The 20,973-nt window shown below is 39.6% G+C and overlaps 1 protein-coding gene across 1 annotated transcript in view; it reads left to right on the top strand.

Annotated features, from left to right (window-relative positions):
• Positions 1-20,973, top strand: part of LOC307213782 (cAMP and cAMP-inhibited cGMP 3',5'-cyclic phosphodiesterase 10A-like) — a 117,402-nt gene that overhangs the window by 52,242 nt on the left and 44,187 nt on the right. The window contains exons 6-15 of the mRNA XM_079971964.1: positions 99-239; positions 712-867; positions 1,231-1,281; positions 7,750-7,808; positions 9,489-9,540; positions 13,814-13,956; positions 15,229-15,321; positions 16,075-16,261; positions 16,686-16,828; positions 18,992-19,075. Of these exons, the coding sequence (XP_079828090.1) occupies positions 99-239; positions 712-867; positions 1,231-1,281; positions 7,750-7,808; positions 9,489-9,540; positions 13,814-13,956; positions 15,229-15,321; positions 16,075-16,261; positions 16,686-16,828; positions 18,992-19,075 (1,109 nt within the window). The remainder of the gene's footprint in view (positions 1-98; positions 240-711; positions 868-1,230; positions 1,282-7,749; positions 7,809-9,488; positions 9,541-13,813; positions 13,957-15,228; positions 15,322-16,074; positions 16,262-16,685; positions 16,829-18,991; positions 19,076-20,973) is intronic.

The following is a 20,973-nucleotide window of genomic DNA, read 5'->3' on the forward strand; positions in this document are numbered from 1 at the left end:
TTTCAGGATTGTTCTAGTACCATATAACATTATGATTACTATGGAAAGAGTCAAACATTTAAAATGCAGTTTTCTTTTTTTGTACTTCCTCCCATTAGAGCCTCTGTGTGTTCACGCCACCAGGAGTGAAGGATGGACAACCACATCTTGTTCCTGTGGGACCCATTATGCTTGGCACTACAGTATCTGCATATGTAGCCAAATCTAGAAAAACGTTATTAGTAGAAGATATTTTGGGGGTAAATTACTGTCTTTTTAAAAAATAATGTCAGGCTGCAAATGTTTTCATACCTATGTGGGAGTGAGTTCTGTTCAGGCAAAGTGGATTGATTTAAATCATCAGTTCAATCAAGAGAAAAGAGGTTTCAAACAAGTTTCCCGGTAATTCTTCTTCATGTATTTCCTAAACAATGGTGCAATTTCTTTCCTGAAGTGGACCTAACCTCAGACCCTGAGCTGAATCAGGCAATCCCCAAAATGCAGGCTGTTTCAGAAAGAACAAAATCTATCCAGTTATAAATCAACATGGCCTAGCATTGATAGTGTGTTTATACACCCCTTTGCCAATGTAATACACCTGAAGGCTAGGCTGTGAGTTTGTCCTCAAGATTTCAACAGAGATATCCCAGATTTATAGACAAAACTGACATAACTTTAGCGATAAGGGGGAAAAACACACCATTAAGTTTAAAACTGTGCTTGCCTTCCCAGGATGAGCGGTTTCCCAAAGGTACTGGACTGGAATCAGGAACTCGCATCAAGTCTGTGCTTTGTTTGCCAATAGTTACTACACTTGGTGACTTGATTGGTATCTTGGAGCTTTATCGACACTGGGGCAATGACACCTTCCTCCTCAGCCATCAGGAGGTAAAGCCTAAATGTGATAGTGGGTATTTGAATGTTGCTATGGGGAAGGGATGAAGCCACTTTCATAACTGTGGATCAGATTTTACATTATTAATATCCACTGGGCCAAATCATTGATCTGGTTGACGTATCACATCAAGTTGAAAATAAACTATGGTTGAAAGTAAACTGTGGTTGAATGTGAATGAGCAGCATGCTTGCACATGCTGGTTGAAAGTTACAATTCTACGATTCTGTGTAATGTGCAGCCAATTATGTTACTGCCAGCTGTCGCCAGTGGAGGACTCAGAAACGGGGCATTGCAGGAGCAGAGTGGCTGGTCACTAATACAGTTCAGGAAATAAGGATTTTCTTTTGTTTCAGGTTGCAACAGCGAATCTTGCATGGGCTTCTGTAGCAATACATCAAGTAGAGGTAAGACCATGGAAAAAGTTTTTGTTTTTTTAGGAAAGCAGTAAACAGATTCTAGGAATATAAAACATGATCAACCAGCTTTGTAATATCTGATTGATGTAAACTGTTTGACAACGTAATCAAGTTATATTTCATTATCTGTATTTCAAAAGGGTGTACAGATAACTTGGAACTTATGTGCATTTAATTTATGTACATTCAGCTTTACGCACTTGGCAAATTAGGGGGCAGGTATCCAGGAAAAGGGTTTCAGCAATTCCATCTGCCGTTGAGACCAATTTGTTTTGACTACATGCAATTTTGGCTTTAGGTGCTATCCCTGGAATGTAACCCCAGCATAAATTGAGAGTCATTCAATTACTTAATAATTACTTTTTGCCTTGAACCCAGTTCACATCAAGCTCTCACCACACGAGATGCAAGTTTGGATGTGGACAAGTCAAAACATATATTTCTATGAGCATGACATGTGTGTGTCCTAAAGTTCAGTTTGAGCCTCCATTTTCCCAAGACCCACCCAATACTTTTAAAAATATTTTGGGTGATAGCCAGTGTTAGCCATACTCAGAGTAGACCCAAGGATTTATGTTATTGCAATCCATTGATGTATGAAATCCTCCAGATTCAGAGTCTTACGCCGGGATGGGGAACTTTTTCTGGCTGGTGGGCCAGATCTTTATCTGCCAACTGCTTGTGGGGCAACTTAAAAACCCCACAATGTTTTATTGATTTGAAATGAATGGTACAACAGTCAGCATAAGAGATGGCAATGTATATATATAGCCAACATGTACAACCAGGAGAAACTCGCAAAGTCAGTTAAAATGCACCTTTAACATAAAGTTTTTACAGCACTGCAAGAAATATCCCCTTCATAATGTAAAGTGTGTTGCCAGAATTTGATAGGAAGTATTGTTCCTGTTAATAAAGCTAGGTTCTGGTGGGTCAAAACTGAGATGTGGGCAGGGTTGTTGTCTGTCCGTCAGACAATCTGACATAGTGACATCAGGTGATGCTGTGCTTTGAAGCCCCACTTGTCAGGACTTCAAAGAACAGCCCTTTGCAAGCAGCCCTGTTCTGCTCCTTAAACCTCCAAAAAATTGGAGGTTTAAAGAGTTTAAATTGTAGGTGGGTAATTCCATAGTAACTAACATAACATTGTAAACTTATTTATATAACATTATTTGGGTTAACATTAAACTCTTTGTGTGCTTACTGGAATGATTTTCCCTACTAAAATAATCAAGAAGCCAGGAAAATAATGGTAGATGCTGCTGCTAAAAGATTTTCTGGCAAATGAGCTGTGGCCAGCATAGAATCATAGAATCATGGAGTTGAAAGGGATCCAAGGGTCATCTAGTCCAACCCCCTGCAATGCAGGAATCTCAGCTAAAGCATCCATGACAGATAGCCATCCAACCTCTGTTTATAAACCTCCAAGGAAGAAGAGTCCACCACCTCTTGTGGGAGTCTGTTCCACTGCAGAACAGCTCTTACTGTCAGAAAGTTTTTTCTGAATGTTTTGTCAGAATCTCCTTTCTTGCAACTTGAAGCCATTGGTTTGAGTCCTACCCTCCAGAGCAGGAGAAAACAAGCATGCTCCATGTGACAGCCCTTAAAATATTTGAAGATGGCTATCATATTTTCTCTCAGTCTTCTCTTTTCCAGGCTAAACACACCCAGCTCCTTCAAGCGCTTCTCATAAGGCTTAGTTTCCAGACCCTTGATCATCTTGGTTGCCCTCCTCTGTACATGTTCTAGCTAGTCAACATCCATCTTAAATTGTGGTGCCCAGAATTGGACATAGTATTCCAAGTATGGTCTGACTAAGGCAGAATAGAGTGGTACTATTACTTCCCTTGATCTGGACAATATACTTTTGTTGATGCAGCCTAGAATAGCATTAGCATTTTTTGCTGCTGCATCACACTGTTGACTCATGTTAAGCTTATGGTCCACCAAGACCACTAGATCCTTTTCACATGTACAGTGGTACTTTGGGTTACATACGCTTCAGGTTACAGACTCTGCTAACCCAGAAATAATACCTCGGGTTAAGAACTTTGCTTCAGAATGAGAACAGAAATCGTGCTCCGGCGGCACGGCAGCAGCAAGAGGCCCCATTAGCTAAAGTGGTGCTTCAGGTTAAGAACCGTTTCAGGTTAAGAAAGGACCTCCGGAACGAATTAAATACTTAACCCGAGGTACCAATGTATTGCTAGTAAGCCAGGTCTCCTCCATCTTATATTTGTGCATCTGGTTCTTTCTGCCTAAGTGCAGAACTGTACATTTGTCCCTACTGAAATTCATTTTGTTAGCTTGCACCCAGTTCTCCAATCTGTTCAGGTCATTTTGAATTCTGATTCTGTCTTCTGCGGCATTAGCTACCCCTTCCAGTTTGGTGTCATCTGCAGATTTGATGAGTATCCCCTCAGTTCCTTTATCCAAGTCATTTATAAAGACATTGAACAACAATGGGCCCAGGACAGAACCCTGTGGCACCCCACTTGTCACATTTTCCCAGGATGACAAAGAACCATTAATGAATACTCTTTGGGTTTGGTCAGTCAACCAGCTATGAATCCACCAACATTTACCTTGTTCAACCCACATTTTACCGGCTTCCTTGCGAGAATATCATGGGGGACTTTGTCAAAAAGCCTTACTGAAATCAATATACACTATGTCCACAGCATTTCCCTGATCCACCAAGTTTGTAATTCCATCGAAAAGAAAGAAAAAGAAAGAAAGAAATCCAGATTGGTCTGGCATGACTTATTTTTGAGAAACCCATGCTGGGTCTTAGTAATCACAGCATCCTTTTCTAAATGCTCAGGTATCGATGTCAAGCTCACTGGTCAGTAGTTACCTGGGTATTCCCCCCCCCCCTTTTTGAAGAGGGGGACAACATTTGCCTGCCTCCAGTCTGTAGGGACATCACCTGTTCTCCAAGAATTCTCAAAAATAATAGACAAAGCTCCTTTAGTACCCTTGGATGCATCAGGCCCTGGAGATTTGAATTCATTTAAAGTAGCTAGGTGTTCCCTTACTACCTTTTTTCCTGTCTTGGACTGCAGCTCCCTCCTTACATCATTTATTCTGTTCTCACCAGGTTGGGCATCGCTTTCCTTTTGGGTGAAGACAGAGGCAAAGTAGGTGTTGAGTAGTTCCACCTTTTCTCTCACCCAATAGCATTTCTCCGTCTTCCCCACACAGAGGACCCACCACTTGCTTGTTCTTCTTACTTTGGACATAGCAGAAGAAACCTTTATAATTATTTTTAACCTCTTTTGCAAGCCTGAACTCATTCTGAGCTTTAGCCAGCCTGACTTCTCCCCTGCAGCTGTTGGCTATTTATGTATACTCCTCCTTTGTGATTTCCCCTTTCTTTCATTTCTTATAAATGCCCTTCTTAACTCTCAGCTCATCTGTATGCTCCTTATGCAGCCACACCGGTTTCCTTAGATGCTTCCCACTTTTCTTTCTTCTTGGTATTGTCTACATTTGGGCCTTCAATGTTTCTCCTTTTAGAAACTCTCATCCTTCTTGGACTCCCTTCTCAGTAAGTATTTCTGAGCACAGGATCACACCCAGTAGCTCCTTCAGCTTTTTGAAATTGGCCTTCTAAAAGTCCAGAGTGCGTGTCTGACTACACTCAGTTTCCCCTTGCCTCTGTATCCTGAAACCCAGGAGAACATGATCACTTCCTCCCAAGTTTCCGAGCACTTCCACTTCATCGATCAATTTCCCTTTGTTGGTGAGAACCAGGTCCAAGATCTCTTTGTTGGTGACAATTCACTGTCTCACGCACAAATGCCTTTTGGCAAGACCCTGTGAAAATGACACTTTATTGTGCATTTGCTGAAGGTCAGCAGCAAGTCCATATGAGAAGTTGTAATGCCCATTGGAATTTAAACTTGGCTGTGGAAACCCCTCGTGATTCCCCCCCCCTTTCAACCAACTTTTATATTTATTTGTAGGGAAGACAAATGTTAACAAAGTCCTTTTTGTGTTTCAAAGAAGAGGATTCTATATTCATGAACATAATATTGCCAGCACCTGGTCAACAAATTTTCTTTTCAATTTCCCTCAAACTCAACAACAACAAAGTTGCCCAGCTGGCACCAGTGCTTCAGTGGCTGTTTCTGCTTCAGTGCTTTCCTTCAGAATAATTACATTTACCATAGGGGCATCATCCCCTTTGTCTCTTCAGTTTAAAATATTTGAAAAAAAACCCCACAAACATTTACACTTCTGTTCAAAACTGCCTTTTACAGGGTTGTACTGTTAACCTGAGGCTCAGCAAGAGGCCTTTGGTTCCTGAGGAGAATACCTGTATGTATAGATGAGCCTGGTTATTCAGTTCAGTTTAGCTAGGGAGATGAATCAGAATAAGACTGGCTCCTTGATAAATCTGAGAGGAAGCTGGTAGAAGCTTCTTCATGCTTCAAGAAAGCGGGTGAAGTGGGGAGTCTAGTAGAGAAATGCCCGTTCTGCCTTTTCTAAACCACACCCTGGTTGAAGTTACTTTGAAAGTTTAAACATACAATTATATTACCTATCTTCTAAGAGCATTAACATATGTCCACCTTCCCCTTGTCTGACTTGTCTTTCAGAGGGTAAGCTTCTTGAGGGTCGGGACCTGTCTCTTTTTGTAAAACTCTGTAAGGTGCCCTGCATTGATGGTATGGTACAAATAATAAGGCCTAATAATTATTAAACTCTTAGGAAAACAATTATGACAACCCTAAAAAGGGATTTAAGTGACAAAATCACAACACATATATTCTATATAAGTTGTGCACATTGTGGTGTTATGTTGCTTGTAGGAATTGCTGCACATAAAACATCTGATAGGTAACATCTCAGCACATTTTCTTGATGTTATGTATGTTAACATCTTAAGGAAGAGCATAAAGTTATTTTCATTTGTTGAGGGAGGAGGGAGTATGTGTTCTTCTGACTACATACCCAACCAATATAAGTTTTATTGGTTTAAGTTCATCTGATTTTATTCAGTGCATGAAGTTTCTTCTCAGTTGAGAAGAGAATGAGAAAGCAAAACTGTCAGTACAATAAAAAGGTCATTAACCTATTGTCTATTTTCTTGGAGAGGTCTTTAACTGAATATTAGGGGAAAAAAACGAGAGAAATTCTGAGTCATCTTGCATGTCATGTTTCTGGTTGTTTTACTCACATGTAAAATGCCATTTTGAAAAACTGTTGTCAGATGATGAAATTTTGGAAAACTATCTTTAAAATGATTTAGAACATGTTAACTACATATGAAAATGAAAGATAGGTCTGTAAGTTGACATTGTCATGGAATTACCCAAGTTTAAAGAGCAGGGCAGGCTGTTTGCAAAGGACTTTCAAGCAGCCCCATGCTGCTCTTTGAACCTCTGGCTTTCAGAGGTTCAAAGAGCAGTGTTGGAAGAACAAAACAGATTCCGTTGAGCAAGCTGCTCTCCCACTGCACATTGGCTGATGGGCAAGTGGAAGTGTGCCTTGCACCAGCAAAGGAAAAACCGGAAACTCACTTTAAGTTCCTGTTTGTCCCTTTAAGCACTGCCCATACCAGCCTCACACCTGATGTCATATATGATTTCAGATGCAGGGCAGATAGGTATGGCTTCTCCAGAATGGCTGCACAAACTAAATGGGGAGATTTGGCAGGTCATGTTATTGTTTCCCCACACCTAGTCTTTGCTTAGTCATGAACTTAGCTCTCTGCCACTGAATCAGCGAGATTTTAAAACCCAAATGGTTCTTAACCCTCACAAGTGCTTTCCTCTTAGGGACAATCAAAATCCTTTGCCTGCACCATGAAAACTTCTGTAACTCACTTTTCTTCCCAGCTACTTCCACCAGTTTAGTATATTATTATTTTTTATAAAATCTTCCAAACTCAGTTTTTTTAAATCTAACCAAATCTGAGAGAGCTACCATGAACTTGGCAATGGTGGTAAGTGATGTAGGCCTGAGTCTGCTTCTTTCTTTTAAGAACCCAGAACATGTACATACTACTCAGCCAAAGGATTTGGTAGAAAATAATATAGCTTATTTACCTCAGTTATTGCTTGTCTTAGATGTTGCTTATATAAGATGAGTAAATGGGGGAAAAGACAATCTTTCTTAGGCAGAAAATTGAACACTTTACCTGTCTGAGCAGGTTAGTAGAACTGACTGTGAGCTGGTATCCTAGGTTTCTGCATTCAGAGTTTATATGCAGAGGAGGGCACAAACAGTAAAGTCTTCAGGCTCACAGTGTAAGAGCTGCCATTTTAGACAATTAGAAAAATACAATAAATCCGAGTTAGCATATCTGTAAACACAATAAATCTAAAGCTAAAAATGTGTATATGTATGTGTATATATATATCTAATTTTAGATAGCATATATACTCCATACTTTTGAATGTAACCTTTTGCTTATATAAGCAATAGTATTTCAAATGTTCTGGTCAGGTATCGAAGGGCCTCGCTAAGCAGACTGAATTGAATGACTTCCTGCTTGACGTTTCAAAGTAAGTCACACTTACAACTCATTCTCAGTTAGTTGCATGAAATATGTGTGATGGAGAATCATGGAAGGTAGTTAGCAAATGTCATGTCTTGTTACTGCCCTTAGTATATTACCAGCTGGTATAGAAAGATAAGCACTGAAATCTTATGCACACTTACATGGAAGTAAGTCCCATTGAACTCAGTGGAACTTACTTCTGAGTAGGCATGCATAAGACTACGTGTAAACTATGGCAGAAGAAACATTAATTCTAACTTGTTATTTATCCTGGTTTCAGTAACGGAGTGCATCTATCTGCAAAAGTCTTAGCAATAAATAAATGAATTGTACATAAACAGCAGGAAAATATAAATTCTTCATAAGAATGATTTTTTTGCACTATGTTACTCTTGTGGAAAGCAAATGTATGCATTTGGCATTGACCTCAGGATGTTTTCTACAAGGTTTAGGAATGGATGTTAAATGATGACAGTTCTTACCCAGACAGAAACACTGTCTTACATTTCTTCTTTCTTATCAGTCTGAATGTCACAAAAAGGTACACAATTTTTGGAATAATATCTGCCTCTTGGAAATATTGAATTCTAATGGCCAGTGATGCTTGAGAATGTGGAACATTCAAAGCATCTTTTGTTAATACATCTGGTGCTTATCTGTTAGTGACTTTGGGTGCCTGGGACAGCTACTATATATTAATCAGGGAGAGAGAGCTGCTGTAGTAGCTTGTGGAAGCAAGGTCAGCTTGTTTTTCCAGTCATGCTGCACCTGGTTTTAGGAGGGAATATTTGCTGGTGTGCTCACAGAACCAGGTATAGAGAAGCCTGCTGTCAGTGTCCTGCTGCCAGTGCAAAGAGGAAGAGGATATTAAAAATGAAATAAACATTGCCTATATTATTGTACTAAAAAAAAGTCATTTAGAGGTGGTGTAATTTGGGAAAAAATATGTTATAATAAGCCCAGCACATGGAAATTGCTGAAGGCAGCTGAATCAGTTTCTTTAGCAAGATGAAAGAAGATGGATAGCTTGGTCAAGTGTAGCTTATATGGGTGAAATGTTAAAAAGAATCACATATGTTTGACTATCATCTTATCTACTGGATTGTATGATTATACATCTGCTCTGAACCTTTGCTTAATTGAAGGATCCCCCATCTAGTCTGGTACAGAAGTTGGAATTTGCAGCTTAGGCAAGAGTGATCTGGGTTCAATTCCCTGTTCACTTAGTTACCTCCTTATCTTTTAGTTTACATCATAGGATTGTTGTAGGGGCAACATTTTTGCTGCTGTGAGCTTCTCGGAGGAAGAATAGGATACATATGTGATAGATAAGTACCCCCATGGTGGGTTGTTTGGCTTTGTCAGCACCGGCCAATTCTATAGCACTGCCAAAGATGACAAATCAAGTTTTCTGTTAGTTCTGTGTGCATGGATCCAATCCATTTTAGAATCTACCAGTAAAGCTCCAGTTGCCATATGTGGTCCTTGAAGGTGCACATAGGGCACAGTCGAGCAAGATGATCAATGCATACAAGCCTATGCAGGGAGAAGATTTATGTGGTATGGTTTCATAAATAGATGATAACCTATTGTTTTATCAGTAAATGAAAACCAGCATGGGTCATTGTGGTAGTGAAATCTATAAATGATGTTATTAATAAGAACTTCACCTATTATCCTGCAGAACCTATTTTGATAACATTGTGGCAATAGATGCTCTACTTGAAAATATCATGGTAATGTATCTTTTCTCTAATGTCCACATTACATCTTACTTTTCAAGTCTTCCTCTTTGAAATCTAGTTTATATACTGTGCCTGATTGTGTGTCTGTTTCAAATCAGTGCATGTTCAAATATTACTTTTTAGAAGAATTATATATAAATTATTTAAAAATTTGCGTAGTGCTATCATAAAATAATTTGATTTGCTAATTGATATTTTTTTTACTCCAAGAGAATGTGAAGCAAGCAATCTTGGTGCTAATTGACAGTTGTTTAGCATGAATGTGTGAACATGCAGGTTCCTGGGAAGGAGGTTGCAGATGGCTTGCTCCAGTCCTACTGCTGCTGTGAGCTAAACCATGGTTTGGCTTGGTGTGTTACCTGAACCTAGGCTCATGGTTTGTCTAGCAGAGACAAACTATGAACCACCAGGGGTTCATACACTGTACCAAGCCAAACTATGGCTTAGCTTCCAGTAGCAGGAGGACAAGAGGAAGAGCAAAGCAGCCACAATCTCCTCTCCAGGAGCCTGCACCTTTATGTTCTGCCATGGTTTGGCTTTATGTTAAGTGTGAACTGATCTGGTGGCTTGTCAAATGCCACTTAAAGAGCTTTGGTAAACTTTATAGCTCACATTCTCAGTGCCAAATTACTTACGGTGCTTAATACATAACTTATAGTTGCAGGGATCTTTTAAAAGTAGTAAATAGGTGCAGACTGTGGGGAGGGGTGTTAACTCTAGTTCTCCGCCACAATCTCCATGAAAATTCTCCCTCTGCCACCCAAATGCTACTAGCAACATGAGGAAAACTTGGTTTCATTTTGAAAGGTTGTTGTGTAGAGCAAAACAGTTCCATTCTGTGTTCTATCAAAACTCTGAATGTAGTCTATCATCTGCTCTGGGCATGCCACATTTCTTTGCATAGGCTCTGAGTTTTCAATAGCAGGTGTGGAGAAAATTGTCACTGCCACATCCCTGCACCAGAGGCATTGCCCATGAAAAGCCCTGGCCAGCCTGGGTATGTTTTTCCAAGGTAATATTTTAAAACCACAAGTCAAAGAGCCAATCCTTAGGGAATACCTTACTGAAAACTGAGTGTTCATGCCTACAGCTTGTTTCAGATTGCACGTAGCACCCCACCCCCTTCCAGGCTGCTAATGTCAAAAACACCACATTGTCATGTCAGAGGCCTCAGGTCATGCAAGTCACCAGCCTCATACAGCTCAGGATGTCCACCTCAGATGCTCCAGAAGGCATTAGTGATTTGTTATGGCAACAGTGACGGGTGGAAAATAGTGTTTGTGGATGAGATAAAGGGGCATAAATCAGATTGATAACATGTTGGCTCAGTTTAGTGTGTGTTTATTTGTCATATTGAGTGATATAGTTCTGTCCATGGCAGCTACCACAATGCACCAAGTCATTAACAGTAGTTCCTTGAAAAATCAATTTTTCTTTTTTTTAATCGGAAGGCTTTATTAATGATTATTTCATCTTAATATGCTAAATCTCAGCAATCCATAGTTATTTTAGATTTTGTTGTTTGTCACGGAAATAAGTCATTTATTTTGAAGGGACGCTATACGTGGAGCACAGCTGTGTTGCCTCACTGAGTAAGCTATAAGTGTAAGTTAGAAACAAGGTTGAAATCCATTCCTTTAGAGAAGATAGGGAAGAAAACTGGTTCACAAGTCGTTTGAGAAGATTTGTCTGGGACGGCAACCCTGTGTGCACTTGAGAACTCACAACTAGGTAAACATAGACTTGAGCTGCATGGGTGATCTAGAAGTTCTAGAATTTTTGCAAAGTGAGGTCCTCAGCTAAGAGCCATTAGAAAATTAATCTTCAGCAGCAACTCACTAATTGCTGTTGGCTACTCTATGGCTCCAAGGGAGGAGAGGAAAGGAAAGATATCTTAGCCTCACCTCTCTGCCAGGACTGTGTGCGCCTTCATCCAAACAAAATATTCTATCGTAGTTGAATTGTACGAAGCCTGCACATTACATGGGAGATCCATGACTGGAATGGCTTACGCTTTTTATATTGAATTGCACCTAGCAGGGTTTATAACTTTTCTTGAAGCAGTAGAGTTGGGGGAGAGGAGTTGTTCAACATTTTTCCTCTGTGCCATTTCCCCAGTTATCCCATGGTGTTCCAGAGAGTTCCCGTCTTGGCCCCTGAACTGTTTTAACATCTTCATGAAATTGCTAGGTGAGGTTGTCCAAAGTTTTGGAGTGAAGTGCCAACAGCATACACTGAGGAAACTCAGTTCTATTCCTTCTAAGGCTTGGCCATGTATCTTATTTTCGCAGAACCATTAATGTGCTGTGAAAGTGGGGTCAGGCATATTCAGTGGCTTTCAGGGGGTGGGAGAATTATAAGAACTTTTGGTTGGGGTGGGCCTACCTTTTAAAGACAAGGTGCCCGAGGGTTTTTTCTTTTTCTTTTTTCCCAGAAAAAATCCTTTGTTGCCGCTTCACGCGGTGGCTTGGCTGCCCTCAGCAGCCTAGTGGCGTTCCTTTTGTAATTTGGGACACAATGTCCCATGGGAATGGTGTGTCCTGGTGCTTGTGACTGGAAAGAGGGCCTTTTTAGTGATGGTCCCCTAGTTGTGGAATGTCCTTCCTCTTCAGGTAAGGAAGGCACCAACATTATTACTATTCAGAAGACAAAGCAAAACCATGGGTTTTAGCGAGTGGCCACTGATATTTTGACTGCCTTTATGAAATCTTTTGCTGCTGTTCTGGTTTTATCTAATTGAATGGATACACAGCATTTTCCTTGTTCTCCTATTTATTCATTGTTTTGATGCTTCTTTTGGATGTTGTACTTTTTTGTAAATTGTTTTGGACAGGAATTAATACGAAAGTGGCCCAAAACAGTTTTATATAAATAAAGGCAGAGAAACAGCAGCTAGGCATAAAAACTCACTTTCAACATAGACCTTCCTTGAGGATCTGCTTTCTGACTTGTGTTTTATATATTACTTGGGGAAACAATGGCATAATTCACTAGTACTACAAAATCTGGAGATGAGATATATAGTTAGATAGTGTTTCTCTCTGAAAAAATACTCTTATGCTCTTCAAATTGACACTCATAACTGAGTAGCCTAAACGTATATTCAGGTTCATGACACAGTGGCCTGAATCAAAAGATCTGTAAGCAAAGTTCTGCTCATGGAAACCTGCTGCTTCCTGAAGGAAGAGACAATTTTCACCAATCCCCCCCCAAACAGCTCCTTGTGCTCTCCCCCCAGTCTTCTGTGGGGAGATAGGAATCCCTTCAGAATAGCATGGGAAGTGGCATAGAAGTGTGAAGAAGAATCAACAAAAAATGCCTCCCCCAAATTCCATGAATGAAAGCCTTTGCTTGATATGCACTCCATCTATTCACAGAAATTGTTCTCCATATTGAACCCAATATATTTACTATTCTCTTGATAGTAATGTTAGAACTTTCTTGTGCTTTTGTCCAAATAAGCTGCCTAAATGTAATAGGAAAAAAAACTTTTAAAAATAAATAAAGCTTTCTACTAAAGCATACTAAAATGACCAGAAGCTAGGATATCATACAGACCCATAACTGCTACTTTTGAGTAGTTCAAGCTTCTGAAAAATGTACCAGTTTTGTTCTCTACAAATAAACTATAGAAAAGTCTTTATTTACCTCTAAATTCATCCCAGATTTTTAAATTTGTTTCGTGCTTCCTAAAGCACCTATCTTTTCCTCTTGGAACCTTCCTTTCCCATTCTCCACAAACTCGAATATCCCAGGGGGTGCTTAAGGAGGAAGTTACTCAACCTCTATTGTCAGAAGAAGAAATAAATATATTTTAATTATTTTTATATAACAATATTTATATACCACTTAATGATAATAATTCTTAAGTGGTTTCCATAAAATAATATAAAGTATTTATAGGAAAATTCAACAGACTTTAAAAGCAAGTAGACACAATAAATTATGATTAATAAAGTAAAATCAAAATTTCATATCTGGATAGGCTTGCATAAAGGATTTTTTTTAATAGCAGACATCAATGGCAATACAGTGAAGCATCAGGCTATTTTCATGAGTAGAGATAAATTATTACAATCAATGTACGAAAAGAAATATGACTGTTACAAATTACTTAACTTTATAATTAAAGTAGCAACAACTATGTATTTTATAGGGTTTATATAGTTAACTAACTTGTGTATAGTTAACTAACTTGTGAAATATAATACAGACTTTGTCTAAGCCCACTGTGATTAATTTTAGTTTTGTCCTTTATCTGTAGATATATGCAAAAAATTTGGTGAATGCAGATCGCTGTGCACTTTTCCAGGTAGATCACAAGAACAATGAATTATATTCAGATTTATTTGATATTGGGGAGGAACATGATGGAAAACCTGTCTTCAAGAAGACCAAAGAAATAAGGTAAGACTAGTGAGTTGACTATTCTTACATGCCAATATTAATCTGTTCCATTTCTGTATATATTTACAGATACTTTTAACAATTTTTGCCACACGGATATTATTCTCATGAGGATTTGCCTCTCGAGAGGTAGTTCTTCTGCAGGTGGCAACTGCAGTGCCATCAGAACAACATCTCTGATGCTATAATGTCATCATCAGTTTTGAGTGACCACCTACCAATGAGGAGATGAGAGGAAATTCTTGTGTGGTGAATTCCTGCGCTTTGGCCTATGCCGACTTGTGCAGTCACACAAATCCAGAGTAGCTCAAGTTTTTCTTCTTCACCAAAAGCCAGTCTCCTTCGCTGCTCTTCTGCAGTATAATTAGGGATTAGGCCTAATTATAGCTAGATGTTAACTGTGTTGTAGCTATGTTTTGTGGCTGCTATCCACCTGAAAGTTAAGAGGCAGCCCACTTTCCCAGGAAATGGCTTTAGCCATGTATTTTGGTCCCTGTTTAGGAGATGATATCCAGTGCTGAATTAACGCTTTAGAGAAGGATGTATGGAGTGTTAGGGGAGGGGTAGTACCTCTAGAAGGGGATACATTGTGCTCCTTCTGGGGTAGTTTGCCCACCTTTGGGCCCTACCCTGCACTCAGCTCTCACCTGTAGCTCCTTGAAGCTGTCATCATGTGACAGTGGCCACACCCCTGGAACAGCTTTGACTGGCCAGCTAAACCAGGTGAGGGTAGCTGATGGGTCTGAAACCCAGGGTGAGATAGGGACTTGAGTGGACAAGACTAATAGTTGGTCCTGTTGTCAAGAAAGTAGTTTGTGTATGTGTTGTAGAGGGAAATCAGGGGCAGTTGGGGCCACTGAGAAAGTACCTGGGAAAGTAGCCTATCTAGAAGGAAAACTCTGGTCCTAAACCTCCACTGCCTTGCGATATACCTTTGGGAGATGAAAAGGCTATGGAAAAGGCTACACAAATCCAGAGTGCAGTCCCTACCTATTGCTCTGCTTTTCTTGGACCACATCAGCGAGGCTGAGAGTGGGGTCTTGTCGTCTTGGTAACCCAGGACCTCCATACACACTGCCAGGCTTGTGCCCTGGAGAGGTCACTCCAGTGTTGCTAACGCAGCAGTTTGACTTCACCCCCAGAGGCGCACTCCATTGTCTCTTGAGACAAGACGGATGCCAATAACGGGAAGAGAAATTTAGCTGCTCAAATGTCATTTTCCTTATAAGCCTATTGTTTTAAGATGTGCATATCTCTTTATGTCCCATGCAGATTTTCTATTGAAAAAGGAATAGCTGGTCAGGTAGCAAGAACAGGTGAAATTCTCAACATTCCTGATGCCTATGCAGATCCACGTTTTAACAGGTAGGAATTTGATATGTTTACCACCCCAAAGAACTTGGCTGGTTAGCAGAGTGGCAGCCCCTGCAAGTCCTGCAGCTAAGGTGTTGTGCTGGCAGTAGTTTGCTCCCCAAAGCAACCTAGCTGATGTATTCTGCTCCAGCTGCAACTTCCTCAACCTCAAGGGTAGCCGCACACAGAACAGATTTCAGCAGTCCCAGGTTACCTGTCCATTGTCAGTTGTGCTCTATCTGTCCTGATTCAGGAATGGCCATACCTCTCTTACTGGTGAAAGCTGGTTAAAGACATTCACTCTTACCCAGCAAAGAGACCTGCACCTCCATTGATAGAGCTGGATCGAGGAGCACCCCCAAACTACATACCTGCTCCATCAGGGAGAGTGCATCCCCTCTCCCTACCATACCGTCCACTATTAACTCCAACTAGTACTTCATGCACACTTGGCATCCCTTGCATATGGAGGTTTGAATTGGCTGGAATGCTTGTTGGGAATGGTGGCTAAATTATTTATCAGATAATTTATTTATTTATCTATCTATCAGAAAGTTCCTGGCTTCAGCCTCACATGTGTTATGAATTTACCAGGTTCTTCTAGCCTTTATCCTGTATTTGCAACATGGAGATGATAATATTAACATTACAGGCTTGTTGTAAGGATTACAACTAGATAACGCACATGAAATGGCTTTGAACATTATTGTTAGATGATGTCATGTTAAGAAAGTGAATGTCCACCCTTTTCCTTTTTTCCTTCAGGGAGGTAGATCTCTACACAGGCTACACCACCAGGAATATTTTATGCATGCCTATTGTGAGCCGAGGAAGTGTAATAGGCGTTGTGCAGATGGTGAACAAACTAAGTGGATGTGCCTTCTCTAAAACTGATGAGAACAACTTTAAAATGTTTGCAGTCTTTTGTGCTTTAGCCTTACACTGTGCTAATGTAAGTTTTGTTCCACAAAGATAGCCAAGTGCACAAAAAATGAAATTATTTAATTTTATAAATTTTTATTATTCATTTTGGATTTGTATAGCAAAGTCAGTTGTACTAATTTGATTGTTAAGGGAGGTGTCAAAGATTAAACTGATTCAGTTTTAAAGTTCCGGGATTAAGATTTGATTGTTAATAAAATGGTTACGATTAAGCTGATTCTATCATTTACAGCTTTGTTTAATTTTTTTAAAAAGTCTTCAAATTCACATGATAGTGACCATATCAATTTATTCTCTTTTAAAAGTATTCCTAATTATCCCTCAGAAATATCACCTCTGTGAAGCTAGACACAGATCTAAGTATTTGGCTTGAGAAAGTAAGTTTAGACTCTGTGCAAACAGCCATATCTTATATAATAAAATGCTTTATTTAGATGTACCACAAAGTTCGCCATTCAGAGTGTATCTACCGTGTTACTATGGAGAAGCTTTCCTATCACAGTGTTTGTACAGCAGAAGAATGGAAAAACCTCATGGACTGCAGACTCCCACCACAACTCTGCAAAGAAGTAGAACTGTATGTTTTTAATGTGATCTTTTTGATACAGAAGTAGGGTATTCCCCATGAACACTGGCAGCTTAGCAGCTGTTGCTGTTGCGATTATCAAAGAGCCACACTAGACATGGCAAATGCATCTTTTCAATGAATATTCAGGTTTTTCAAAATGCAAATAGCATCAGCGTAAGGAGGGGAGGTTGATGATTAACTGGATTTGAGTAGGTGTGGAAGGTTAATGAATTCACCCCTTTCTGCCCCCTGCTTATAATAATGAGGAAAATCTGAAGCTAGTATATGCATTGGGAGGAAATCCCCCATTGGCAGCAGTTTAGGTCTACATCTGACCAGGGAGTTGATGAGAAAGGTTCTGTGGATAACACCATCAACCTCACATTATTATGGCCAGCAGAGAACACCCAATGAAGTGTATGACCTCACATGGGTATAGGGTCTGAAACACTCTGGGACAATCCTGTGGTTGTCATGGTGGCCATGCTTCATTAATCATTTATATAAACAGTGGTTACTTTCAGATCTAGCGTATCTGCTATGCAATACTGTGTTTCCAATGCACCCAAGTATTTTACTGAAGTCAGTGACAGGGAAATAAAACACCTGCTGCATTCAGCTATGAGGCAGGGCTAATTGATAATAAAACAACTAGGAGTTCTGTCATTATGAGCCTCAACATGAGATTATGAATATTGACTTCAGAAGAATATAACTTTAAGTAACATGATAAAGTGGATTTTTAAATGTTTGGATTGCATTATTTCGTTTTAGAATATTCACTACCACTCAGGTAGCATACAAATTTGTCATAATCAAAAATCCATTATCAGCAACATTATCATTTCCTTTCATTATTCTAATTAAACATTCATGTACCCAAAGGCTTATCTGTTACATCTAACAATCATAGTATTTTTTTCCAGAAACTTGAGACCTATTTTTCCTTGTGAATATTCTTTCTCAAGGTACTCCCTAATGGGCTCTTCTTGGTCTAGGTAGTACAGCATCAAAGTTCTGGCAGCTGGTGCAGTGGTAAACCCAGTTGAGAACTGCAAAACCTGCAGGAAAGAACTTGCATGTTAAATAGATCTTGACCCCACCCTTCAAATGAAATTGAACCAGTGTAACTTACATTATACTTTATTGTGTTAATTATATGTAAGACCATAAGACTGTATTCAAGGGAAATTAACAACAAAATGCCTATCAAACATTTTAATAATGAATACCTCAGGTAACAAAACTCCCAGGCATTCACCTGGACACAAATGGCATCCTCTAGTAAAATTCATAAATGATTGACACAAAAAATGCCTGTATCCTTTATAAGGATGGCAGAGAAGGAGGGGACCACACAAACTGCTGAGAAATTAAAGAAATGAAAGTCATAAACTGCAGCACGACCCAGCAAATACAGCAACTGCCTGTCATTCTTAACTCAGCTGCCAAGAGTTCTCAAGTTAATTCTGTCTTCTACCAGGCCTGAGGCAAAATCTACCCATAATTCCACACCTCATTTGCAGGTAGAGAACTGAGAAGAGTCATTCTAGTGTCATTTCAACTGTCAAGATTCAACACTCCCCCTCAATAATTTGAGAGGTGGGGACTTACCGTACATAGGGGTGGCAAGGCTTCATCCTCTTTTTTTTTAAAAAAAGGTTAAAAGCCACTGCTTATAGTGGCAGTTTTGGCAGCAAAGCAGCAGAAGTGGAACTATGGCTGTTACAGCAACTAGATCTCCACTACTACTGCTGCAAATATTTTGAACCTATTTTAAAAAGGGGGAGGGAAGCCTGCTGCTGCCATGATAAGCACTCCCCATAAACAGCACACAGTAATTCATGCCACCCTGGGCTCCTTTAGCCCATTTCAAGGCTCACATATTCGTATTGAACAAAACCTGAAGTGAGCAAAAGGAGCCCATCCCTGCTTTTTACGGGAAACCACTCAGAAAGCTGTTTGTTAAGTGATGTCAGGCACTGTCTTAAAAAGGATAGAGCCTTGAATTATTATACCAGAAGCTAGTGAGAATAAATCAGCACTTTTTGATTTTGAAGTTAATGTTCAACAGAAGAGATTCTGGTGCAGAAAGCTTTTATCTGAAATAATAAGCATAATGTACATCCAAGAGTCTTTGGTTCTCTTAACTGTAAATTTCCTTCATAACAGATTCCACTTTGATATCACTCCTTATGAAGATTTCTGGGCATCCATCTTTATCTATATGATCCATCAGGCTTGTGGGTCAGGCTGGTATGAATTCATTTTTTTTACCTTTAATTTTACAACTATTCACACTGGTTTTTATATAGTAAATGTATTATTTGATTACCGTGAAATGATCTGGCTGTATAGGATATAGGATTATGTAAAATACTGTATTTGAAAATACTGAAGCAGGAAAGAGGATTTGAGATCTGTACATGTCTATACTATACAGAAATAGTAATTGCCTCATACAGCAAATTGGGTTATTACAACATTATTAGAAACAATTTTGAGGTAGTAAAGTGCAGCTAAAACAGTTTTTTTTTTGGGGGGGGGAGCTTTGCCTTTGATAGCATTTACTTACAACATACAATATTTGCCAAAAAAGCTTTTTGAAATTTCTCCAGAATTTACAGAAAATAAATAGATCCACCCCCTGCGAGTTTTATTTATTTATTTCCCTAGAGCCTTCACATCTCTAAGTGTGAGCAAGGGCTGTTTCCTTATTTAAATCTCTAGAAGACTAAAGTGAAAGGGGCAGTTTTGGCTTGTGTAGATCTCCATGTGTGCCTCAGAGCCCTGCAGAGCTTTTGACTGGGAGAGTTGTCGTATCTTGCTCAGTTCTTCCCCCTCCCATGAAAAGTATTTATAGTCTTAATTTCATTATGTTTTGTGTTGTATCCTGTGTGTGTGTGCGCACACACAGATATGCACGCACCTGGTTATATTTTAAACCAACATAAATATACTCACACTGAATTCTACTCACACTGGAGGAAGGGAGTGGGGAGGCCATATTCTCTGATTCCCCCTTCCCTCTGCAACGCCCTGCAAAGCACATCTGGAAGGGGAGAGGGCCCTCCAGAGCAGCATGGTAGCTGGTGGAAGAAAGGTAAAATCCTCTCTGCTACATCCATCCTTCAGTAAAGAGCCTCTGTTCCATTTTGATTCCCTGAGAGAATTGAAAAGACAATGGAGTGGGAATTGTAGGTTCAACCCACAATTGTTTTTATAATGGAAAATCATGTTTATGCTTCTGAGTTTGGGGCTGCATTTCCCTTGGAATTTATCAGTTATGCTTCTGGCATTGGATGCAGCAGTTAGGTGGGAAAGGGAGCTTATTATGAGTTGGATATCCTGTTATATTTTTGGAATACTTCTACCTTGAATAATGTTATCAGAAGTTTCTGATGTTAGGCTAAACATTCTGCAAGCAGTATAATATTTACCTGTATTTCTAGCTTCACTTTTGATTATTTATATTTTACAACTTCAGCCTGTCTTGTATCACAAGTATATCACAAGTTCTCGGAAGAATTGGACCTACAGATATTGGCCTGGTTCGCATGCCACACTAAGACAAACCATGGCTTGGCTTAGTTCAAGTGTGTAGTTAGACTGGAGAGAGCTAAATCAGGAGCCGAGGTTGGAATGGCATGCTAAGCCAAGCCATGGCTTAATGCAGTGTAGCTGCAAAATTATCAGGAGAGAATGAAGATGCCACAATCTCCTCCCTGGAACTCAACCCATGGTATGGTTTAGGATGATGTTTGAGTCAGGCCAATGCCATATTAAAAGTTTTCCTTGGACCTCTTTAACAGTTTTTCTGGAGGGAGCAGGGTGCTTACGTATGTAGCGGGGAGTTGGTGAAAAACCATGTACTATAATTTCGGCAATTGGAAGCACTTACTAGTAGGGCAAATCCACCATTGGAAATAGTCCACCTTATAAATGTATAAAAGTTCACCTTTCACTTACAAGTTTTCTTAAAGCCTGCATGGAAAGTTGTGCCTTTTTCAATGCAGGCATTTTTTTAAATGCATCAGTTAATCAACCTGTATATCAGGACAATGTGCATTTTTTCATGAATCCTGGTACAGGTTGTGATTATTGTCAGAAGGCCCTGTAATTTGAGTAGATGAATTTAAAGGTACAACTCAGTG

This window comes from Podarcis cretensis (genome assembly GCF_951804945.1).
Source record: "Podarcis cretensis genome assembly, chromosome: 3".
In the NCBI taxonomy this organism is placed as follows: domain Eukaryota; kingdom Metazoa; phylum Chordata; class Lepidosauria; order Squamata; family Lacertidae; genus Podarcis; species Podarcis cretensis.